Raw genomic sequence first — 27,710 nt, forward strand, 5'->3', positions numbered from 1 at the left:
GAGATTGAGTCACGTAGGTACACGATACAGAAAACGACATCCTCGTGAAGTCTTAGAGAGATTGAGTCACGTAGGTACACGATACAGAAAACGACATCCTCGTGAAGTCTTAGAGAGATTGAGTCACGTAGGTACACGATACAGAAAACAACATCCTCGTTCTGGTGACTGTATGCAGCTCCCGAAGTACACAAGACTTTAACAGAAGTGTACTTCATCTTCAGATATCAGGTAAAATGTTCGGGAATAACTTTTCAGTCGCGTTCAAGTCACCTGATGTTTGTCAGCTTAAATAAAGTTCAAGTCTTCTCACTTGTTTCAAGATTGTCATAACACATTCAACATACCTAGGCTAATGGTAGCAGCGATTTCATTGGTTCTCAATTGTGTCACAAATATAACCATGGATTTCACTAGCAAGGAATAATGTAAAATATGTTTAAAGCAAAGCATCGGGAATAATTAGGATCTTAATATAGTGAAAAACTTAACGTCTAAAAATTAAAAATTATGAAAAGATCCACTTTCAAGTAACCTCTTACTAATGGTTTTTTTCATTTTTAATTTCTTTCAGGATCAGATGTTCAAACTTACAGACAGTATCAGAGAATCAAATAACAGTTTATAAACACTGTCATAAAATCATATTAACAAATTCAATTTAACAATAAAAAGCTCATATCAAATTATCAAGGTTGTCAAAAATGATGTACTGGTGTTTGCTAGTTTAATCCTGATATTTACCAATATGGCTTTGTGTAAAAGTAAATTTAACCAAAATCAAACAATTTATAAACGAAGGTCACCTGTTATCCTGTAAAATTGGAATACAAAATCCTTTTATCAGGTATCTTTTGGGATCATGGCGATGATCCAAATAGTTTACTAAAGGAATCTGACATCACAGACAAGAACTAGCAACAAACAGGTCTTCACCTGCAGGTTGGTTAACCCATTCACCCCTAAAATCACATTTGAACCTTACCAAATCAAAGACTTGGCAAGTCCAGTTTAGATATGTAGGGGTGAATGATTAATAAGGGATATTCGTGAATGGATCTTGAACTAAGCAAGCAAACTAAAACAGGTTGAGCTATATATATGTTCCTGCTGTTTTCAGGAAACAAACATTTGTGACTTTATAAATATAAAACTAAAAATCACTTGTTTTGTTGTTCTTTGAAATTTTTCTTTAGTATGAAACCTTTTTCTCTGTGATATATGTTATATAGTGTAGAAAGAAGCCAAAAATAATGAAAATTGGCTTAACATGTAACTCAAACAAAGCCAGGGCCTGTATTTTTTAAACCGTTCTCATGCTCAATTTCAGATTCTGTGCCTGCAAGCTCAATTTCTTGATCTGGTGATAGCTTACCAAAAACTTACCATTTAACAATGATATGTAAGAAGTTTCGATAGACTTTAAGCCAAATACTGTTCTCAATGTTTTCGCCTGATTTTTGACCGTGTCGAGTGATTCAAGCCAGTTACAAGAAAGTTCACTGGGGGACATAATCCACCCTTGAGCAGGAGAATTATGCAGAGACACATTCCGTAACTGTGAAGTTAAAAAAAATCTTTATGGACCAAGTGAATAGGTCCCAGGGAAAAAAAACATTGAGCTGGAATAATGAAAGAAATAAGAATACGATAATGTCTATAGGACTGAGCCACATGAAATTGGTTCTCCCAGAAACCTAGTGACCTTAGCACTGACCCTCGGGGAACACTAATCACCAATTTGCTACCAGTATGATGATAGGATCAAAATCAGATTACGGAGCCTCTTTTAGAAATCCATTTTCCCAAACTTCCAATAAGACATTTTCAAAACTGTATTTTTTACAGATGATTACACCAATCCAAAATTTGCCAGCTTCTTGGGGAATTTCAGTGAAACAACCTACAGTTGAATACTTTTGCTATAGGTCAGATATTTTTAGTCCAACCCCTAAGGGTGTAGTAAATCTAGATCTTCTCGTGTCATTACAATGAAAACCACATAACGGCACATCTAATTGTTTTATATACAGATGACATCATATTGTATCTGGACTTGGGCAAAAACTATTTATTTCCAAGAATCATTCATTTTATAGGTCTGAGCAGAACCTCTTATTACTTGAGTTGAAGATATTTCAATCCCTATAGTCTATAAATCAGAAGAGAACCTGCTGGTCATAAAGAAAACATCTCACAGCATGCTACATAATTGTCATAGAGAAACCTGCTTGATATTCATTCTAATAGAAAAACAGCCTGTTACAAGTGACCACCAATTATGTGAGAGAAATTGTTTCAAGGGACCACCGATATTGTGAGGAACCATCAATTATGGACCAGCGGGCCGGGGCACCTTCCACGATATTATACCAAACACAAGCTGCTGTCAGATATCTTATTCCTTGAGATTTCACCTACAACAAGATGCCCATAGGCCTTAATAGCTCATCTGGTATTTTATTTTCAATTTAAAACCAGCTGAGTACCATATAGGTTTATCAAAGGAGTACAAGAAGCAAAGTTGTAAGAACTACATGTAAATCTGTTTTGGTTGGTAAGACACCAAGAAAATGAGTTTCCATGTTATGTCCAAAGGTGGTATAGCCTCCAGGGATTGGTCTGGACCTCCATTTATAGATATTAAATTCCCTTTGCCTAAATATGCTCTAGAACATCCTCCATTTATAGATATTAAATTCACTTTGCCCAAAGATACTCTAGAACAAGTTTGATTAAAATCCCTTCATCGGTATAAAAGGAGAAGGATCTTTAATGTGTTTCTCTATTTCCCCTAATGGGCCCCATCCATCTGCCCCCAGGGGTGCCACACCCTCAGTTTATACAAAACTGAAAACCCTTTGGCCAATGATGCTCAAGCCCAAATTTGGTCAAAATCATCTGAGACGTTTAGGAATAGTAGCATTTTAAAGGAAAAAGTTGACGGACGACAGACGAGGGATGACGGACAATGGATGACGGATGATGGACAATGGACGACGGATGACAGACGACGGCAGAAGCTCACTTGGCCCTTCGGGCCAGGTGAGCTATCACACAGGGACCAGTGGCCATCAGAGATAACCTGTAATGAGAAACCACCTACTATACCTTACCAGTATGAGATACCAATGGTATGAACAAAATCAAAAGCATTACTTGGTTGTTACCATAAAGTTGAGTTCCTGAAAGTAAGGTTTTCTTGCAGCTACAAAAAACTGCAAGTAACAAGATAATCACATTGCATGTATTGATTTCAGTGTGAAAATAGAAAGAAAACAAAATCTCTGAATATCCACTTTATTTAATCACACATAACAAGTGTTAATTTTTTAAAATCTTGTATTACTCTAAAGTTCAATCTCAAATTGATAATTAATTATACAAACCTTTTTAAGAAAAGATTACAAAAACAAAACATAAAATATATATATCTGCAGTCTACGGAGAATTAAAACCTGAACTCCCATTTGTTGTGTACAATTTCAAGTCTACTCGGCAATACGATGAAATCTACTCTAGATTATTCACTGCTAAACATTAATTCCCATCACAGATCTTTATTTTCTGTGTACAAGCAATCTCAGAGCTCATGATAATTGTATCACAAAAAAATAATTCCATCAATTGTAGTTTAGGTAGTGAATTTGCACAAACTTCTGCTCCAAATGTTTTTAAAAAATCCAAATGCTACAGATAATGACTAATGTACCTTTCCATTGACACATGTTATTGCTTTTAACACATCTGATGAAACCATGTGAATCTGCATTGTACGACCCTCTGGTGTCCTTCCCTTTGTGTACAAAGTATTGACAGCTTCAACGTAATTTGTCTCTGCCCAAATAAAGTAAAATGCCCAAATAAAGTAATTAAGAATTATACAGTTATCAGTAATTCTTGTGTTGCAGTGACAATATTATGCTTGCATAATTTTAAACAACACAATTTTCTGTTTTGCAATTTTTCACGTTTGTATGACCCTCTGGTGACCTTGCCTTTGTGTACGAAGTATTGACAGCTTCTAAATAATATGTCCCCGCCCAAATAAAGTAGCATGCCCAAATAAGGTAGCAGAGAATTATACAGGTATTATATGTAGTAATTCTCTTGTAGAGTTGACAGTATTAAGCTTGCATGAATTAAAAGGACACCATTTCTGTTTTGCATTTTTCACGTTTGTATGACCCTCTGGTGACCTTGCCTTTGTGTACGAAGTATTGACAGCTTCTACATACGATGTCTCTGTACAAATAAGGTAACAAATAAATACACAGGTTTTAGTTATTCTCGTGTTACATGGACAGTATTAAGCTTGCATAATTTCAAGTGACAAAATTTTCTGTTTTGATTTTTTTCACGATTGTATGACCCTGTAGTGACCTTGAGCTTGCCTTTGTGTACGAAGTATTGACAGCTTCTACATAACATGTCCCTGCCCAAATATTATAGCAAATAGTTATACAGGTTTTAGTAACTCTCGTGTTGAGGTGACAGTATTAAGCTTGCATACAAAATTTAAACGACATAATTTTCTGTTTTGCATTTTTCACATTTATGCAAATACAACAAGTATAGAAAATATGTTTTTTATATTAGTGAGGCATTAAGATAATTAAGCCTGGTACATGAGGGGCCAAAACTTTCACACACTGTCAGAATCACAAAGCACTGGCCCATGTGATGTGAAAATGGAAATGAAGACAAACAGCTTTCTGCTGGATTTTGTGAATGGTCTCCACTGCAATGATATAACAGTCTGCGAAAACTGATCCAGGAGAAATGATGACGCGGCGATTACCGATCCAGAAGAGATTTGACTGTAGAAATAGGACAGTTCAGTTATCCTAATGGCTTGCCATACCCGTATCTCCAGCAAGTGAAGGAGAAGCATGTCTGCTTCTAGAAAAAACTTTAAGTAAAACTTGAATACAATTATAATGACTTGTCTCTGTGTTTAATTTGTAGTCAAACTGTCTGTTTACCAAAGGACAGATTCAGACCAGATAGGCGGGGTGTTGGGGGTGTTAGTTTATTACTTTATTATTAGAATTTATTACTGATGAAGGGAAAATATCTTAAATTCTAGAAAATCATTTTTTTTTTACATTTAACAGCTTTAATACAGACTCAAATGTTTTAACCATGTATAAGAAGAGATGCCCAGAAGGCCTGTATCACACACACAGATATTTAAGCAACCTTAGGAAAATTAACCAGAACTGTACAAATACTCCAATCAATGACCCAGAACTGTACAGATACTCCAATCAATGAACCAAAAACATACAGATATTCCTTCAATGAACCAGACCTGTACAGATACTCTAACAATGAACCAGAACCAGACTCAAATGTTTTAACCATGTATAAGAAGAGATGCCCAGAAGGCCTGTATCACACACACAGATATTTAAGCAACCTTAGGAAAATTAACCAGAACTGTACAAATACTCCAATCAATGACCCAGAACTGTACAGATACTCCAATCAATGAACCAAAAACATACAGATATTCCTTCAATGAACCAGACCTGTACAGATACTCTAACAGTGAACCAGACCTGTACAGGTACTCTAACAATGAACCAGAACTGTACAGATACTCTTACAATGAACCAGACCTGTACAGATACTCTAATAATGAACCAGACATGTACAGATACTGCAATTAATGAAACAGACCTGTACGGATACTCTAACAATGAACCAGAACTGTACAGACACTCTAACAATGAACCAAACCTGCACAGATACTCTAACAATGAACCAGACATGTACAGACACTCTAATAATGAACCAGACCTGTCCGGATACTCTAACAATGAACCAAACCTGTACAGATACTCTAATAATGAACCAGACATGTACAGATACTGCAATTAATGAAACAGACCTGTACGGATACTCTAACAATGAACCAGAACTGTACAGACACTCTAACAATGAACCAAACCTGTACAGATATTCCATCAATGAACCAGATCTGTACAGATACTCTAACAATGAACCAGACCTGTACGGATACTCTAACAATGAACCAGACATGTACAGACACTCTAACAATGAACGAAACCTGTACAGATACTCTAACAATGAACCACTCCAATCAATGAACCAAAAACATACAGATATTCCTTCAATGAACCAGACCTGTACAGATACTCTAACGATGAACCAGACATGCACAGATACTCTAACAATGAACCAGACCTGTACGCATACTCTAACAATGAACCAGACATGTACAGACACTTTAACAATGAACCAAACATGTACAGATACTCTAACAATGAACCAGACATGAACAGATACTCTAACAATGAACCAAACCTGTACAGATATTCTAACAATGAACCAGACATGTACAGATACTCCATCAATGAACCAAACCTGTACAGATACTCCATCAATGAACCAGAACTGTAGATACTTAAATCAATGAATCAGATCTGTACATATACTCCATCAATGAACCAGATCTGTACAGATACTCTAACAATGAACCAGACCTGTACCGATACTCTAACAATGAACCAGAACTGTACAGACACTCTAACAATGAACCAAACCTGCACAGATACTCTAACAATGAACCAGACATGCACAGATACTCTAACAATGAACCAAACCTGTACAGATACTGCAAATTAATGAAACAGAACTGTACAGATACTCCATCAATGAACCAGACCTGTACAGATACTCCATCAATGAACCAGACATGTACAGATACTCCATCAATGAACCAAACCTGTACAGATACTCCATCAATGAACCAGACATGTACAGACACTCTAATAATGAACCAGACCTGTACGGATACTCTAACAATGAACCAAACCTGTACAGATACTGCAATTAATGAACCAGACATGTACAGATAATCTAACAATGAACCAGACATGCACAGATACTCTAACAATGAACCAAACCTGTACAGATACTCCATCAATGAACCAGACATGTACAGATACTCTAATAATGAACCAGAACTGTACGGATACTCTAACAATGAACCAAACATGTACAGATACTCTAACAATGAACCAGAACTGTACAGATACTCTAACAATGAACCAGACCTGTACAGATACTCTAACAATGAACCAAACCTGTACAGATACTCCATCAATGAACCAGACCTGAACAGATACTCCATCATTGAACCAGACCTGTAGATATTCAAATCAATGAACCAGACCTGTACAGAGACTCTAACAATAAACCAAACCTGTACAGATACTGCAATCAATGAAACAGAACTGTACATATACTCCATCAATGAAACAGACCTGTACAGATACTCCATCAATGAACCAGACCTGAACAGATACTCCATCATTGAACCAGACCTGTAGATATTCAAATCAATGAACCAGACCTGTACAGAGACTCTAACAATAAACCAAACCTGTACAGATACTGCAATCAATGAAACAGAACTGTACATATACTCCATCAATGAAACAGAACTGTACAGATACTCCATCAATGAACCAGACCTGAACAGATACTCCATCATTGAACCAGACCTGTAGATATTCAAATCAATGAACCAGACCTGTACAGAGACTCTAACAATAAACCAAACCTGTACAGATACTGCAATCAATGAAACAGAACTGTACATATACTCCATCAATGAAACAGAACTGTACAGATACTCCATCAATGAACCAGACCAGTAGATACTCAAATCAATGAACCAGACCTGTACAGAGACTCTAACAATAAACCAAACCTGTACAGATACTGCAATCAATGAAACAGAACTGTACATATACTCCATCAATGAAACAGAACTGTACAGATACTCCATCAATGAACCAGACCAGTAGATACTCAAATCAATGAACCAGACCTGTACAGAGACTCTAACAATAAACCAAACCTGTACAGATACTGCAATCAATGAAACAGAACTGTACATATACTCCATCAATGAAACAGAACTGTACAGATACTCCATCAATGAACCAGACCAGTAGATACTCAAATCAATGAACCAGACCTGTACAGAGACTCTAACAATAAACCAAACCTGTACAGATACTGCAATCAATGAAACAGAACTGTACATATACTCCATCAATGAAACAGAACTGTACAGATACTCCATCAATGAACCAGACCTGAACAGATACTCCATCATTGAACCAGACCTGTAGATATTCAAATCAATGAACCAGACCTGTACAGAGACTCTAACAATAAACCAAACCTGTACAGATACTGCAATCAATGAAACAGAACTGTACATATACTCCATCAATGAAACAGAACTGTACAGATACTCCATCAATGAACCAGACCAGTAGATACTCAAATCAATGAACCAGACCTGTACAGAGACTCTAACAATAAACCAAACCTGTACAGATACTGCAATCAATGAAACAGAACTGTACATATACTCCATCAATGAAACAGAACTGTACAGATACTCCATCAATGAACCAGACCTGAACAGATACTCCATCAATGAACCAGACCTGAACAGATACTCCATCAATGAACTAGACCAGTAGATACTCAAATCAATGAACCAGACCTACATGTATACACATATTCCACCAATGAACCAGACCTGTACAGATACTCCATCAATGAACCAGACCTACATGTATACATATATTCCACCAATGAACCAGAACTATAAAGTTGAACAAAGATGTTCACTTTGGTCTTTCGTAAAAGATTTTTCCCTGAACATGTATATATTATGGTTGCCCCAGGTCAGTTAATACTTTGTTACCATGGCAACAAAGCAATGGTGTCATTATGGGAGGAATAAGGAGTATATTTAAGGCATAGCATAGATTAATGATGAATACATTGATGAGATTGAATACACTCTCTGGTAAAGTAATGTTGATTTGTATCTGTAATGGCAGCTAGATGTAGTGGTCTTCACTGGTTACGGCGCCCGCGGGTAACAAACCCAAGATTAAGGGGCGATGCTGTCACCGTGTATCTATCATTATTTGTAGGCTGCACAACTTCCACCCTGCCAAGGTCATGTAAAAGTGAACCTCTGGGCAGAAGTTCTCAGTGGATTACCTATTATCGTCACAATTTAGACAGTTTTCATGGTGTCAAAGTCATGTAAATACGAATGTACTTAGAGAAAAATTAAACATTATAGAACTTAACAATTGTTACCACAAGAGACAAACATCACCCCAAGACTAAATATCCATATTTGGATCTTTTCCTTGATGTCCAAATATGTTAATATCTCCACAAAATGTCCCTAAGTGTCTTGATCGCTTGACCGTCTGTTCTTGGTATGTTGATAACTTGACCAATTGTCAATGACAGGTTTATGTCTTGACCAGTTGTTCTTGGTGTTTTTCCCTTAACCAGTTCTTCTTGGTATTTTTACCTTGACTAGATGTTTTTGGTGTTTTTCCCTTGACAAGTGGTTCTTGGTTTTTTCCCTTGACCAGTTGTTCTTGGTGTTTTCTCTTGACCAGTTATTCTTGGTGTTTTCCCTTGACCAGTTGTTCTTGGTGTTTTTCCCTCAACCAGTTGGTCTTTGTATTTTCACTTAACCAGTTATTCTTGGTGTTTTCCCATGACCAGTTGTTCTTGGTGTTTTCCCTTGACTAGTTGTTCTTGGTATTTTCCCTTGACCAGTTGTTCTTGGTATTTATTCCTTGACTGGTGGTTCTTGGTTTTTTCCCTTGGCCAGTTGTTCTTAGTGTTTTCCTTGACCAGTTATTCTTGGTGTTTTTCCATGACCAGTTGTTCTAGGTGTTTTCCCTTGACCAGTTGTTCCTGGTGTTTCCCTTGACCAGTTGTTATTGGTGTTTTTTCCTAGATCAGTTGTTCTAGGTGTTTTCGCTTGACCAGTTGTTCTTGGTATGTTCCCCTTGACCAGTTGGTTTTGATGTTTTTCCCTTGACCAGTTGTTCTTGCAGATAAAAACCTTACCAAAATAACATCAGAAAGTTTGTTGTTTTTGACATGACCAAATAAGATGATGAATTTACACATTCACTTCAGTGATCCTAAAGATACTGAGTCGCTGTGTGAGAAGTGCCACCAATGGAATCACTCTGAAGCTTTTTAAAACTAAAACCTATTGCAAATAAATGGTTAATCACACAATTTTCCTTTGAATCACTGACCATTGTTATGTAGTGATTTCATCATATGCAAATGCAGTTTAGAGAATGTCAACAAACTGACAGAAATCAGCTGATTTGTCCCATTAAAAACCTGATATGCCAACTATCAGGTAGTATGACAGTGTATGGCTTTTTAGAGTAAAAGACTTCACAGAGCACATACACATGTATATGGAGAGTATGTTGAGCGCATAAAACCCTAAAACACTGATGAAATTCCAATAATATCAGAAATAATGCAAGCAACAGTCAGTATGACTTTAAAAGATTAAAAGAATCTTCTTCTACCTTGCTGGTGTGATAGGGAAATCTCCAACCCAAGGGTTGATGTTTTTTGGTTGTCTAACCCGAGGCTCTGCAGAGGGTTAGACAACCAAAAAAATCACCCCCAGGTTTTTCTCCCATCCTATTATTTCAGTCACAACTTCAACGACAGTAGCGTAAACAAAAACACAAAAACACATGTGGGGTATGAATATCATCATTCACTTTTAATGACATCACAATTACCGGTGATGCATTTTAATGACGTCACAATTACCGGTGACGCATTTTAATGACGTCACAATTGAACACGTGCTAATCGTAAAGGCTATCCCCCCCTACGGGGTGACAAGCTGATCTTACCCTGACTAAAATGGTAGACACACCTTTGTAGGGTGGGAGAAAAGTCTGTCTATCCCTTTCTCCAATGGTTACGGCCACTACACCCCTGCTGTCTTTGACAACATTTGATTAAGCAATAAACTGCATAGATGTGGCAGACCAAATGGTATAACTGCCACATGTGTCACAGACAAACTGAATGGTGCACGCCAGCGCACCATGATAAGTTTGTCTGTGACACTTGTGGCAGTTATACCAGTTGGTCTGCCACATCTATGCAGTTTATTGCTTATATTTATATGTCCATAATGAGAATTCAGATTTTTTTTTTATGTCTTTTTCAAATTTCAAATTTCCCGCTTATTATCGTCAGGTCAGGTCAGTATCTAGAACGGCACAAAGAAAACAGCTGACGTCATGCGCTATTTCCCATACAAAATTGAAAAGACTCCGCAACTTTCGTTAATAATTCATTTGATTTTGATTTATATATATATCATATTCTTGATTCATAAATAGTAACAAATGACATTTTGTAAGTAACTAATCAAGTGTCGTAAAACATTTTCCAATTTTATTGCGACCTATATCCGTCACACACACTCAACGGAAACCCGCAGTAATCAGGTCAGAGTTATATTTGCAGTCTGCATGTTGTTGATGTTGATCGTGCAACCGGAGAAGGATGAATTGGTGAAAAATCCAGGCGTAAAATTGTTTGTTGATCTCACAGACACTTGAGACAGGCAGCTGGTGTTCGGGATCAAAGCAGAAGATACCGATTAGTTCGTTAGTGACACTGTTAAGTCGCTCTGAGGTGCAAAGACTAACTTCAGTTATAGCCTCATAAGATGAAGCTGCTATTGGCAGTACTTTAGTAGTAATATAGAAGGGCTTTGCCACACCAAATGTAAATATTCCCCTAATAGACACTTAATTCAAATGGATATAAATAGAACAAGTAAACGTTTTGATGACTTGGTTATTCCAGGTAGATTTGGGTATCTCTTTATAAGGGGGATGCCCCCTCCCCCCAGCTATCATTCTGTAATAGGTTCACAAATTAGAAGAAAAACATTATGTTCAATATTCAATACGACATCATTTGCTCAGGCGAGAATGTCACACCGAATAGTAAAAAGGTGTTTATATAAAATCATAATTCAATGGACACAACCGTTTTTATATACTTTCCTATATAATCTCAGATGTAATCTGTATTTGTGACAATTCTCCACAAACAGCTGTGCATATGTCAAGCCCACACTTCTATAGAAATCATCTGAATACAATTTCTCATATAAGTGTACAATAACACAGGATTATGTATTGATGATAAAGGATTTCCAAACACACAATGATGTACAGACAATAAACGCCGGTGATGTTTTCCTCCTAGTTACAATACTGAATACCGATTTCTTTGTGTCAGGTGTCAATGCCCCTTATAAAAGGCATAATTACATTCCATCAGAACAACATGATAAACCACGCTATTAACACTTGTCCTGTCCGACTGTCCTGTCCGATTGTCCTGTTATTGGTTTGTGTGGCACCACATACCAGTGCCGATAATTGATGTGAGCCATTAAAAAGCAATACACAACCTTAGAGCAACTGATTAATGGAAGAAACACCAGAGGATACGTAACTACTGACCTTATGAATAATGGTAGGGAGACCAGAGGACACAGAACTACTGACCTAATGAATAATGGTTGGGAGACCAAAGGATACGGAACTTCTGACTTAATGAAAAATGGTAGGGTGACCAGAGGATACAGAACGACTGACCTAATGGTAGGGAGACCAGAAGATACAGAACTACTGACCTAATGCTTGGGAGCCCAGAGGATACAGAACTACTGACCTTATGGTTAATGGTAGGGAGACCAGAGGATATGCAACTACTGACCTAATTAATAATGGTAGGGAGACCAGAGGGTACAGAACTACTGACCTAATGAAAAATGGTAGGGTGACCAGAGGATACAGAACGACTGACCTTATGGTTAATGGTAGGGAGACCCGAGGAAACAGAACTACTGACATAATGGTAGGGAGCCCAGAGGATACAGAACGACTGACCTTATGGTTAATGGTAGGGAGACCAGAGGATACAGAACGACTGACCTAATGGGAGGGGGACCAGAGGATACAGAACTACTGACCTTATGGGTAATGGTAGGGAGACCAGAGGATCCAGAACTACTGACCTAGTGGTAGGGAGACCAGAGGATACAGAAATACTGACCTAATGGTAGAGAGACCAGAGGATGCAGAACTACTGACCTAATGGTATAGGGAGAGCAGAGTATATGGAACTACTGACCTAATGGTAGAGAGACCAGAGGGTACAGAACTACTGACCTAATGCTTGGGAGCCCATAGGATACAGAACTACTGACCTAATGGTATAGGGAGACCAGAGGATACAGAACTACTGACCTAATGGTAGAGAGACCAGAGGATACAGAACTACTGACCTAATGGTAGGGAGACCAGAGGATACAGAACTACTGACCTAATGGTACAAAATTGTAGGATCATTATGATTTTTATCACAATTTCTTCAAATAATAATAAAGGTACTTTTTCAACAAATATGATGAATCACTTAATTATCATAAACATGTCGTTTCTGTTCAATTTATAGTGCACATATGGTCTAAAAGTTCCAGTGTTAATCTGATTAGAACTGGTAAATCTCCTTCTTAATCAAATTGAGAATAATTTTTGGACACTGTTTGGTGTCACACAGGATGTGGACAATGTACCTATTATCATACCATTATCAGACTAAGTTTTAGGTTCGGATCACACCTGACCAGCACACACAAACAGTTCTGCCTTCTCGCTCCCTCCACACTATCCCATTAAGCTCTAGTGTTACACCAGCAGACAGGCAGGACGGCCACGAGATCTATGACATGGTTTGTGACACAAAGCAATACCAATACAAGAAGGTTGTGTTCTAAAACAGAATAACCTAATCAATGCTCTGCATTGCAATTCCGATCCTTATTAATTTTTCATCCTCATATCATATTCCCAATGCAAAATTCAATATTAGCTTCTGCTACTAAAATGGAAAGGGCATGATAAAACATGTTTGAAAGTTTTAAAAATCCCTTTATGAACATTAAATACTGTTAAAGTAACTATACTTGAGGAAATAATTCTGAATAAATGCTATTTCCAAAAAGCTGCACAAAACCCGTTCAATAACATTGCAAATAAAACTTCATCATTGAAAATTCTATTTTTTATGTTGTTACATTTATTATAACGCCATAGAAATAATTGATGATGATGATATTCTGACTGGAGGTATCACAGCGAAGCCACTGATCACTCCGAAAGATACATACAAAAACGTGTCTTGCAAAAAATCAATTAAAATTTGTTGTTAAATTATTCATCTTCAAAAAGAACAGATTCAAAAGCAATAACCACAATGATACAAATCAAAATATGATATATGTACAATCTTTTTTATCAACTTCTACAACAAGTGATATGTCCTCAATTGCAAACCATTAAACTTCCATATAATTGCGCTGATTTAAGGAGGCATGGTAGTCTAGTGGTAGGACGCCGGGCTTGTGACAGAAGGGTTGCAGGTCGAGTCACAGTACAGCACGGCACTGTGTTGTATCTTTGAGCAAGATACTTTACTCCGCTTGTTCCAGTCCACTCAGCTGTAAATGAGTATGTGGTTGGCAGTGCTAGAATTGTAGAATGCTACCTGTGAGCGCACAGCACTGGCTGTATGCTCCCCAGGGAGTTGAGAAAGATATTGACTGGTTACAAAAGCCCTATAACCAAGGACAATAATTTGAGACAATCTACGAACTAGGTTGTGATAAATCGGTATATAATAACCTTAAATTATTATTATTATTATTACATTTTTTGAGGTTTGAAGTAAACTTGTGTTTCAACTGATACAGATTTAGCCATTTCAAGTAATTTTAATCGGGCAAACAGAGACAAAAATTTGTGTTTTTAGCAAAATGTTATCCATTATTAACACTAGTTGTCATATAAACCTTCGCTGTTATTGTATTAGCGGTTGTCATATTAACTCAGCTATTTTGATATGACCTTATATCTGTCATCTTCTGACCTTAGCTATCAAAATATTACCCTAGCTTTTATCACATGACTTTAGCTTTTGTCATATGACCTTACCAGCTTGTACATATTTATGACTCTGTTCTTTGACCCTGTTCATTCCTCTTTACCATTAATAAATGTGAAAATGAACCATGTGCCAAAAGCGTTTATATCATTAATTGTCTATAAATCATTCTCAATGACTTTGGACATGATCAATGACCTCTTTTATTCAATTTCTCTGTTCATTTTTTTATCTCAACCATTGAACCAATTCATTAGTTATGTTCAGTGACCTTGTATATTGAATTTATTTATTCAACCTTACTAATTAACCTTGTTTGTTCTGTCCTTTAAATGACCAAGTTAGTTGATACTGTTCTTTTACATATTTAATGACACATTAATGTTCATTGACCATGTACGTGTTTATGACCTGTTCACTGACTTTGTTCCTTGAGCTTGTACTAGACTATGACTCTGTTCATTGACCTTGATAATTGATCTTGTACATGTACATGTGTATATGACTCTGTTCATTAACCTTGTACATATTTAATGACCCTATTCATTGACCTTTTTCATTGACCTCGTACATGTATATGACTCTGTTCATTGACCTTGTACATGTTTATGACTCTGTTCATTGACCTTGAACATGTTTGTTTGTTTGTTTGTTTGATTTTGTTTAACATCCTATTAACAGCTAAGGTCATTTAAGGAAGGCCTCCCCTGTGTGCAAGATGCATGCGTGTAGTGTATGTGCGTGTATTTTGGGAGGCTGCAATATGTTCGTGTTTGTCTTCTTGTGATAGCGCGGAACTGATGCCGACTTTATAGTGCTACCTCACTGAAACGCACTGCCGAAGACACCCAGCAGGACGCCCCACCCGGTCACTTACACTGACAACGGGAGAACCAGTCGTCCCACTCCTATATGACTGTTCATTGACCTTGTACATGTATATGACTCTGTTCATTAACCTTGTACATATTTAATGACCGTGTTCATTGACCTTGTACATTTTAATGACCTGTTCATTGACCTTCCTCATTGACCTTGTACATGTACATGAGTATATGACTCTGTTCATTAACCTTGTACATAATTAATGACCGTGTTCATTGACCTTGTACATTTTAATGACGTGTTTATTGACCTTGCTCATTGACCTTGTACATGTTCATGTGTATATGACTCTGTTCATTAGCCTTGTACATATTTAAAGACATTGTTCATTGACCTTGTACATTTTAATGACCTGTTTGTTGACCTTGCTCATTGACCTTGTACATGTACATGTGTATACGACTCTGTTCATTGACCTTGTACATATTTAATGACCTTGTTCATTGACCTTGTGTTCATTGACCTTGTACATGTATATGACTCTGTTAATTAACCTTGTACATATTTAATGACCGTGTTCATTGACCTTGTACATTTTAATGACGTGTTTATTGACCTTGCTCATTGACCTTGTACATGTACATGTGTATACGACTCTGTTCATTGACCTTGTACATATTTAATGACCTTGTTCATTGACCTTGTACATTTTAATGACGTGTTTATTGACCTTGCTCATTGACCTTGTACATGTTCATGTGTATATGACTCTGTTCATTAGCCTTGTACATATTTAAAGACATTGTTCATTGACCTTGTACATTTTAATGACGTGTTTATTGACCTTGCTCATTGACCTTGTACATGTACATGTGTATATGACTCTGTTCATTAGCCTTGTACATATTTAAAGACATTGTTCATTGACCTTGTACATTTTAATGACCTGTTTATTGACCTTGCTCATTGACCTTGTACATGTTATTGTGTATATGACTCTGTTCATTAGCCTTGTACATATTTAAAGACATTGTTCATTGACCTTGTACATTTTAATGACCTGTTTATTGGCCTTGCTCATTGACCTTGTACATGTACATGTGTATATGACTCTGTTTATTGACCTTGTACATATTTAATGACCTTGTTCATTGACCTTGTGTTCATTGACCTTGTACATGTATATGACTCTTTTCATTGACCTTGTACATGTATATGACTCTGTTAATTAACCTTGTACATATTTAATGACCGTGTTCATTGACCTTGTACATTTTAATGACGTGTTTATTGACCTTGCTCATTGACCTTGTACATGTTATTGTGTATATGACTCTGTTCATTAGCCTTGTACATATTTAAAGACATTGTTCATTGACCTTGTACATTTTAATGACGTGTTTATTGACCTTGCTCATTGACCTTGTACATGTTCATGTGTATATGACTCTGTTCATTAGCCTTGTACATATTTAAAGACATTGTTCATTGACCTTGTACATTTTAATGACCTGTTTATTGACCTTGCTCATTGACCTTGTACATGTACATGTGTATATGACTCTGTTCATTGACCTTGTTCATATTTAATGACCTTGTTCATTGACCTTGTACATGTACATGACTTTTTACCTTTTATCTTTGTGAAAATGAACCATGTCCCAAAAGCTTTTAGTTAATCTAATTGTCCATCAATCTTCTCAATGACCTTCGACATGATTATTGATGCTTTTTCGTTAAATTATTCTTATCACTTGTGGATAGTACCCACAATAAACCTGCCTGTAAATGATGTCCAGTGACCTTGTAGACTGATTCTTTTATTCGACCTTACCCATCGGCCTTGTTTGTTTACTCACCATGTGCCAAAAGCTTTTAGTTTACCAGCTATTGAATTCACAGTAAATTCACCTTAAAGTTTAATGTGACAGAATTGTCGCGCAGTGTTTTACACTCCATTTCTACCAGTAGATACAGGGACACTTTCACACATCCCATATTTCAGCTTGCAGGTTTTTTTATTCGCCTGTAAATTTTCCATAGTTTACATACTACAACTTGAATATTGATCAAACCTGAAACTTGGCTGCGATACATCGCAGGTGTTTATTTGTCGCCCTCAATACTATAAAGCAAGATGATAGTGGTGTAGAAATCAATGGTACATGATGTGACCATCCTGACATATACAAACAGACAGTCAGCAGCAGATAGCACTGAGGTTCATTAGCTTATTAAAGTTGACAAAAACTGTATATGACAAGAAGCCTGGAGGGCCTGTATCGCTTACCTAGATCTTTATGCGCCCAACAATGGTATAAATGGCTATTTTAATATATGATTGCATGTGATTATCTCTTTATGCCTATCGAACATATATACGGTTATGGGGTAGGGGTCTCAACCATTTCAAAAGTTATGGCCCAGAAATTAAGTCCTTAGGGGTAGGGCCAGATCCAAGAGTGAATACTTATACATCATGATTGTGTCCATCTTTTGATGCTCAGCAAGGGTATATATGAATATCGGGTGGAGATCTCAACTGTTTCAAAGTAATGACCTAATAATGAAGTCCATAGGGATGGAGCCAGACCCCAGGGTCAATTTTCATATATGACTATGTTTATCTCTCTATGCCTATCAAACAAATATATCTTGATATGAGGTAGAGATCTGAACCGTTTCAAAGTTATGGCCCAGAAATTAAGTCCCTAGGGGTGGGGACTGTCCCAAGAGTCAATACTATTATCATGATTATGTCTATCCCTTGATGCCCAAGCAATGGTATACATGGATATGAGGAGGTCGGGATCTTCACGGTTTCAAAGTTATGACCAAGGGACTTAGTCTCCAAGGCTTGGGCCTAAGCCTAGGGTCAATTCTAATCTAATATCATGATTGTTTCTGTCTCTTGATGCCCAAAAATGATTTATATATATGGCTATTGGGTGATGATCTCAACCGTTTCAAATTTATGATCCACAAATTTAGTCTGTAATGTTAGGGCCAGAGCCCAGGGTCATTTCTAATATATGACTGTGTTTAACACTTTATGTCTATCAAAAATATATATAGATATAGTTTTGGGTGGGGATCTCAACCGTTCAATGTTATGGCTGAGGAATATAGTCCCTAGGGGTGAGGCCAGACCCAAGAGTCAATTCTTGTATTATGATTGTGTTCTTCTCTTCTTGCCCAGTGATAGTATATATGGTTAGGGTGTGTGGATCTCAACTGTATCAATGTTATGGGTCAGGAATAAAGTCCCTTAGGGTTGGACACAAAGTTACAGGGTAGGGATCTCAATAATGTCAAAGTTAAAAATTCTTTTTGCCCCAACCCTCAGATTTGGTTGGCCCTTAAACTGGTACAATTTGTAATCCTTAGCACCTGAGAATGCTTCCATTTAGTTAAAATGGTTCAGTACAGTCAGTAGTAGTGCTACCTGGTTAGCAATGTAATACTGTTGTTAAAATCTGAAAATGCACCAAGACTGCACACAGGTTTGTCATTCTCACTCTTATCAAGTAAAATGGATGTTCTTAGAGAGATATATCAGTGCTGTGACATACACACGTGTATATAGTAGTGACATCAGTAGTGTGTTGAATCAGTAATGTTATGGTCCCGAGTTTGCCCAGCACATGGAAAGGGTTTTTTTCCTCCCAATAATTGATACATTAATAACAGTATTAATAGCAATACTAAATCCTAAACCAATAGTACTCTTTGCCTTAAGACCATCATTATGTATTTCTATTGCTGTGATATTGCTAAGGCGGGTACGCATAAAGCGACGTCGCTATAGCAAACTTTTATGTGACGTCATAGTTTATGATGTTGTAATATCTGCTTCAAATAAACAGTCTGAAAAATCTCCTAGAAGAAATAAAAGCGCTTAAGACATATGTTGTTCAGATTTTTCCTTTTTATATTATATAGATACAAATGTAAGTATAGATATGTACTGGTAACAAGAAAGAGAGTAGTGTGCTTCCGACGGAGAATGAACCAGCAGTCCACAGCTTCTTAGTCCACAACTCTATGGATTGTGCTGAACAAAAATTCCCATCAGCCTCTAACTAGAAGACTACTGTGATCCCATTTGTACAATTAAAACCTGCCAAACACTTACTATTCCTTTTTAAGTGTGTTCACCCTCCTCAAACACCACTACAACTCATTATCCAAGTTCTTGTCACCACTGGGAGGGCCACACACACCATTTGCAACTGGAGATCGAACCCCGAACCCCCAACTTCCAAGTCTGTCGCTCTACCATTGAGCTAAAGGGAAATTCCCTCTAGCCTGAAGCTAGAAGGCAACTATGATCCTATGTACAACTAAAATCTCCCACATATCGTTGACTATTTTTTTGCCTGACTTTTCAACATTGCTTTTTTCCTGACCTTCATTCCTGAATTCGGACATTGTCCTTTCAAAGACTTTCTCCACTAATCCCAGAACATGTTCAATAATTAAAACAGAGCTCCCACAATCCGTAGAAGCAGGTGTCAAACTACCATAATAATATCTGACAATGCCGTCAATGTTACAAATATGTATCCAATTTCCTAGTACATTAAATCTGCCATACCCAGGTAATCTATGTACACTAGAATTACACGACCATGTGATATATGACAAAACACAGTATCTTGGTTATTAACTAATTACATCTGGTCAGTAACAAGAGAATATGAGAAGAATGGAGTAAATATTTTGGTAGAATCATTGATACATACTCTATAATGAAACCTTTACTGCATGCATGTGACTCTATACTATTACATGTTTGATATAGGGAATTGAACCTTGACCTAGTAACGATTCCGTGATCCGCTGCATCAGTGATCACATGATTCTGTACCATATTTATCTTCAAATAGTCCCCATCCCTAGCGAAAATATATTGACCAAAAGAAGGGATGGGGCTTAATTACAAGTATTTCCCCTGTTCACAAATGTCAGCCATCTTGAATATACTACTGTTTTGTTCTAAGACCACACTACGTTTTAGAAGATTTAAAAACAGTCACCAAAAATTGATCATTTAATTATATAATTGTGCTGTTGTTTTTCTGAACCAATTTTCTATTATTATTATTAATAATATCATTTTATTATTTATCTTATTAAACACCATTTTGTATAATTCTGTGTTGGTGTAATGCAATAGAGGCTATTGTAAACATTATTAATATAGACATAATGTAGACCCACGGTAAATAACTCAGGTTTTAAGATTTTTCTTTTCCCTTTTAAATCACTTAAACTTCTCAGAAATATTTATTGAAATTTTACATTTACATGTTTCCATTTCATATTAGTACTATGAAAATGAAATGAGATCATTTTTTCATTATCACACATGATTAATAATTTTTTGAAACAAGAGCAAAATCAGACATTTCATAGTCATTTGTGACATTTACAAATTTCTTCTATTACCTCCAAATAGAGGTAATGACATAATCAGAAAGTCTGTGACATCTTTGCTTTGTCATTTTATGATGTCACAAGAGTTCATATGCAATTGTATGCCATGGGTACGCTCACTAGATAACATACCAGTATGACATGGGTACGCTCACTAGATAACATACCTGTATGACATGGGTACGCTCACTAGATAACATACCAGAAGATATTGCTTATACCTGAAAATTTATCAGAATTTGCACAACTCCATTTGAAAATGACCTCCATGTTCTGCACAGATTGTGGTATATTTAATGAACTGTTCATATCAACATTGAAAATACTCCCTAAAATAATATACTAGTTACTACTTAACTCATTTACCCCTACATATTTAAACTGGACTTGCCCAGTTTTTGATTTGGTATAAGGTTCAAATGTGACTTAAGGGGTAAATCAAATTAAATTCCAACTTTTAATTGTGTAAATTACCATCGATTCTACTGATTTTGATGATATTGCAAGGTTCATAAACTCAAAAGCAATTAGCAAGTTTGACCCACATTTTCATCATCTATGGCCCTAAAGTTTTATTGCTGAGAACTTGGCAGATATGAAAGCTTCGATACATGATCATTTTCTACACAGCACTGTTTTGAATTGCCATGCAGGAGAGCTTTGTTTTGAACTCTATCAGGAAAGAATCTAGGGCGATGAATGGTCCTGCTAGATTTTCACTTATTGAGATTTAAATTGAATAGCTAATTGAAAGTTGAACTGTCTACTGCTACGACCCAATTACTTTATTTTCCTTGTGACCAGTAAATATAACAAAGGAAGATGTATTTAAAATATTGACTAGGCATTGAAACCCCTTAAGCAGCTTACAAGTGACAATCTCATTAACTGCCACAGCGCTTTTTATTCCAGGAAAATGGTATACCAGACTGTTTCATATACGACATACCAGTATACACTGCCATAAATCTAATTACAGTAATACTACCCACACATCATCTATGTACAGTCAACAGGACTGTTATGATTATAACCATTGCAATGGGGGGCATCATTTAAATCTGTCTTGTAAATGTCAATTTAAACAGGAGAGTCTCTATGATACCATCATGCACTACATGTAGTTCTACATGCCACAAGTGAAAATTATATTTGAGCCAAACAACTATCTTTAAAAAAATATTCTTATATTACTCTGACATTAATCCATTTTTAATCAGTAACAAGAGTGTCCTTGACCTTAGCAAATACATAATGGATACAGCTTTTAATTGACCACATGTACAATTCAAACTTACTACATACTGCAAAATCAGATATTTTCATAGAGTCCAAATTTCATGGTTTCCTAACAACACCATTTCATAGGTACATGAACTCATGGATTATGAGTACCCACTCAAACGGAGAATTGTTTTATGTCAAACTTGTAATAACTTTATGGACCTTAAGCTAGCTATGAATGCGTAGATGAAGATTACCCACGACATCAACGAAAATGAAAAAAACCTCGAAAATTACTGATTTCACAGAAAGTAAATAAAAAATCTACCAACCTGTCAAATCCTTGACCTTTGCTTGACCCATGACCTCTGGCATAACTGTAGTCATCCTGAAAGTGTTGTTTCTATATTCCTGAACATGTAGAGCCCTGCTGCCTCTGTTCCTTGAACCTACTGGCATGTCCATAATTCTTGTGTGGCTATAGTATTGTATTCCCTCTGTTTTATTCTGTTGCCTTCCCACACACATCCATTACTGCTTTTAACAATACATCCTGAAAATACAAAAGTCTGTATAAGAACTCTCCATAAAAGGAGGAAAATTTGTTGTTAATTTTGTTCAAGACACAGGCATGCAGTGGGTTTTATTGTTGTTAAATTTACCCAGATTCTAAAAGGTAGTTCCTCTTGTGAACTGTCATTAGTCCTGTTTTCCAACGATCAGCACAGATTTTTCCCCTTCGCAAAACATACTCGAAATAATCAAATTAATAATCCCATAAAATTTAAGTATTTAAATTTGTTAACCAAATAAATTCAAGTAATGCATATGTACTAATCACTTGCTATATACTCCATTTTGACGTTAAATAACAAAAAAGTTAGCAGGATAAGAAATTTCTTATCCTGCTAACTTTTTTAACAGCAAACAGTTGTGGGAACGCACATTACACATACATTACATATGTGTGGTGTGCAAGCAATGTTGCAAGGTGTGTTCACGATGTGCAAACGATGAAAATCTGGAAGATTGTTGCTTGCGCACATTTGTGCGGACGATGGACGAACGTTTTGCGATGACAATCACTGTTGGTGTAAATTGAGGAATGGCTTAACAATATTATACGGTTTCGTGTTTGAACATATAAACTTGATTTTTTATGTATGTTTCTATATTCTAGCTTCATATATAAGCTGAAATCTTTCTATATTTTCTAAAATTCAGAAATGTGTGTTTCGGTGTTTTTTTAAGCACCCAAATCTACACATGCAAAAGCATAACACATATTGACACCGCCCCATATACAGGTAAACATAGCCACTTTATACATGGACCTGGACCGTAGTTTTACCCATCCGGGGCACTTACGTAACTCGGCAAGGTGTGAAAACCCAGGTGAAGGGGAGCTATAGGGGACCTCTGGTCACTCATCAAAATGTGATTTACATTTTCTGTTACCTGGGTGCAAAACCCATTCTTGACAGTCTAACGATCATTTAAATACTGTGTTACACGCATTGTAAAATTGAACATAATTTAATTAATATGATGAGAAATTTATATATACAGTGTTCCTTATTCCATACGAGCCTTCTGGAATTTTTTTTATCCGTAATATTGATCAACCAAATGTATCAAATCACACAGTTGTGTGGAGAGAAACATCACACAGTTGTGTGGAGAGAAACATACATCATGGCGAACAATTGTAAAATCGCACAGTTGTCTAGATGGTGTGTGCAGGCTATTTTTGGTGCGTTGTGCGATCACACAACTGTATCTATATATTTCACACATGCATAAGTTCTGTTCTCAGGTAGACACCCTACTCATGATAACAGAGAGTAGCCTGAACAGATTAATTTTTACAACAGTCCCCAATATGCCATATAGCTGTCACAATCTTCAGTATGCCATATAGCTGTCACAAGTCCTCAGTATGCCATATAGCTGTCACAAGTCCCAAGTATGCCATATAGCTGTCACATCCTCAGTATGCCATATAACTGTCACATCCTCAGTATGCCATATAGCTGTCACAAGACCTCAGTGTGTCATAAAACTGTCACATCCTCAGTAAGCCATATAGCTGTCACAAGTCCCCAGTATGTCATAAAACTGTTACAAGTCCTCAGTCAGTCATAAAACTGTCACATCCTCAGTATGCCATAAAACTGTCACATCCTCAGTATGCCATATAGCTGTCACAAGTCCTCAGTATGCCATATAGCTGTCACAAGTCCCCAGTATGTCATAAAACTGTCACATCCTCAGTAAGCCATATAGCTGTCACAAGTCCCCAGTATGTCATAAAACTGTTACATACTCAGTATGCCATATAGCTGTCACAGGTCCTCGGTATGCCATACAGCTGTCACAAGTCCTCAGTAAGTCATATAACTGTCACAAGTCCTCAGTATGTCATATAGCTGTCACAAGTCCCCAATATGTCATAAAACTGTCACATCCTCAGTAATTCATAAAACTGTCACATCCTCAGTATGTCATAAAACTATCACATCCTCAGTATGCCATATAACTGTCACATCCTCAGTATCCCATATAGCTGTCACAAGTCCTCAGTGTGTCATAAAACTGTCACATCCTCAGTAAGCCATATAGCCGTCACAAGTCCCCAGTATGTCATAAAACTGTTACAAATCCTCAGTATGCCATATAGCCGTCACAAGTCCTGAGTAAGTCATATAACTGTCACATCCTCAGTATCCCATATAGCTGTCACAAGTCCTCAGGAAGTCATAAAACTATCACATCCTCAGTATGGCATATAGCTGTCACAAGTCCTCAGGAAGTCATAAAACTATCACATCCTCAGTATGGCATATAGCTGTCACAAGTCCTCAGGAAGTCATAAAACTATCACATCCTCAGTATGGCATATAGCTGTCACAAGTCCTCAGTAAGTCATAAAACTATCACATCCTCAGTATGCTATATAGCTGTCACAAGTCCCAAGTATCTCATAAAACTGTTACATCCTCAGTATGCTATATAGCTGTCACAAGTCCCAAGTAAGTCATACAACTGTCACATCCTCAGTATGCCATATAACTGTCACATCCTCAGTATGCCATAAAACTGTCACAAGTCCTCAGTATGCCATATAGCTGTAACAATCTTCAGTATGCCATATAGCTGTCACAAGTCCTCAGTAAGCCATATAACTGTCACAAGTCCTCAGTATGCCATATAGCTGTCACAAGTCCCAAGTATGTCATAAAACTGTTACATCCTCAGTATGCCATATAGCTGTCACAAGTCCTCAGTAAGCCATATAACTGTCACAAGTCCCCAGTAATTCTGTTTTAGAAAAATATAACAGAAAGTATTGACAGGTATACACTTATAATTAGACCGTCATAGAAAATACTATACAGTGTCTAAAAACACTGATGGTCTGTACACTAGTGATAATATGATATCATCTAACTTGGAAATGGATGGCTGCTGGACATATGAGAGCAAAATGGCAGAGGGGATCTCCATTATGTATGACTAGACACAGCAAAAAATGGACCCCATGCCACAGACTCATAACTCGGCACGTCAGCTTCATGCTGTGGAGCCGCCACTCCGACAATCACGTGACCAATCATTGTATACTACGTCTACTTCCTGCAAATTGCAATCTTGTAATCCATGATGCAACTGTTTTTTCCCCGTGTTAACAGATACAGATGTAAGAGGAACACTGTGTAGTGTTTGTTAATTATGCATGAGGCCATTTTTTTGGTGATACATTCGGGAATAAATAACAATTAAAATGTATCACGAAGTGTCAACTTTATGTATTTTTTCAATTTTCCTCGGAATAGTCACTGCTGCCAATGATACAGAAAATTATGACGAAGAAATCAAAGGTTATTGAAAATATCTGATAAACCAACTGACAATCTTTTCAATTTAAAAGCAGTATGGAATAAACTTTTGCCAATAAATTTTGAATTCAAGTACAATGGGAAAAACAAACGAATCACCTGCCTGCCCGTCTGTTTGTCTGTTCATGAACCTATTGCACTGCTCCTAAATCATTTATTTGTTGCATTTTTGTTGTAACTGGACACAGTGAAAGTATACCATATGCAGATGTGCATGAAGAGAGGAGTTAACAATTTAACTATATTTACTGGAGTTATGGCCCTTGAAAATCTAAATTTCTGCTCCAGAAAAGTAGCAAATGCAACACCTCCCTTAACTGTTTGTTGAATTCTTTTTGTAACTTGACACAGTGGAAGTATATCTTATGTAGATATACATGCAGAAAAGAGGCACCAAGAAATACCTAGAAAAGATGAATAACAGGGTAGATCTTCATGAGCTTACATACTCAGTTTTTATTGTTTCAAATGCTTTAATAATAAAAATCTGATTTCAGAACTCCATGTGAAAGGGAAAATATTTTAATATTTTTTTATTGAATGCAGTGATCCATAGACCATGAAATTCTGTTCATGGCTGATCAATGAAAAATAAACAAACATATATAATTTTGATTTTAAGTTACTTTTCAATTTAGCCATTCAGATGTACGCACTTTGAAAAATGAACCTGTCACTTTCAAAACAGTAGTTTAGATAAGTACTTTTATTATTCAGAAATGATTTCATTAAGGATCCCTGTCCCACTGCAGACAAAACAATATAGATTAATCTATGTTGTTTTTTGTACAGTAACCTCCCCTTAATCTTGTTTTGGATATAACTGAAGTGCAATATCAACGAGGATGTGTCTCGTTAACCGAGACTGACGTTACCTTGTAACGAGAATGTGTCTCATTTACCAAGTCTTACTTTACCTGGTCCACAGAACAACCTCCCCATCAGTGGCACCCTCTATCACTAGACAGTGGTGGCCACTGACTCTACAGAACAACTTAATTGGGCCAAGGCACTTCCATTGAGCAGGTAGCTGAGTTTGTTGAACAATAGTACTTGTATAACAATCTAAACCCCAGCATTGAATCACACTGTAGCCTTACTTCAATTTTACACTCGGAACAATGTTGTTAATTATATTTTGTTTATTTCAACTTTGTCATTTCTTTCATCAAAGTCCCCAAAGTTAAGGTTTTCTTTTCGGAAATCATTTATCAAAGGTATAGTTTTGCTGAAATAAACCAGGTTCCTATGTGCAGTAACAGTTTTTGGCAGTGGTACAGGGATCCTGAAATAAAAGATACAGGTGTTATGAAAATTAAAATTCACGCTAAAACACTGCAATTTGAAGCAATATTTAATATAGACTTTATTTATTTTACAACAATTATGAAACAAGCTATTTCAACTTATATTAATCACTCTTGTTGGGGGGGGGGG

At 36.7% G+C, this 27,710-nt stretch overlaps 1 protein-coding gene across 2 annotated transcripts in view; it reads right to left on the bottom strand.

Moving 5' to 3' along the window:
- Window positions 1–27,710, bottom strand: part of LOC110451587 (synaptotagmin-9-like) — a 191,013-nt gene that overhangs the window by 112,601 nt on the left and 50,702 nt on the right. For both annotated transcript variants that reach the window (XM_021499704.1, XM_021499705.1), the window contains exon 2: window positions 22,707–22,927. In XM_021499704.1, coding sequence (XP_021355379.1) covers window positions 22,707–22,902 — 196 coding nt within the window. In that variant the 5' untranslated portion in view covers window positions 22,903–22,927. The remainder of the gene's footprint in view (window positions 1–22,706; window positions 22,928–27,710) is intronic.

Source organism: Mizuhopecten yessoensis, unplaced genomic scaffold, assembly GCF_002113885.1.
Source record: "Mizuhopecten yessoensis strain PY_sf001 unplaced genomic scaffold, ASM211388v2 scaffold6135_1, whole genome shotgun sequence".
Taxonomy (NCBI): domain Eukaryota; kingdom Metazoa; phylum Mollusca; class Bivalvia; order Pectinida; family Pectinidae; genus Mizuhopecten; species Mizuhopecten yessoensis.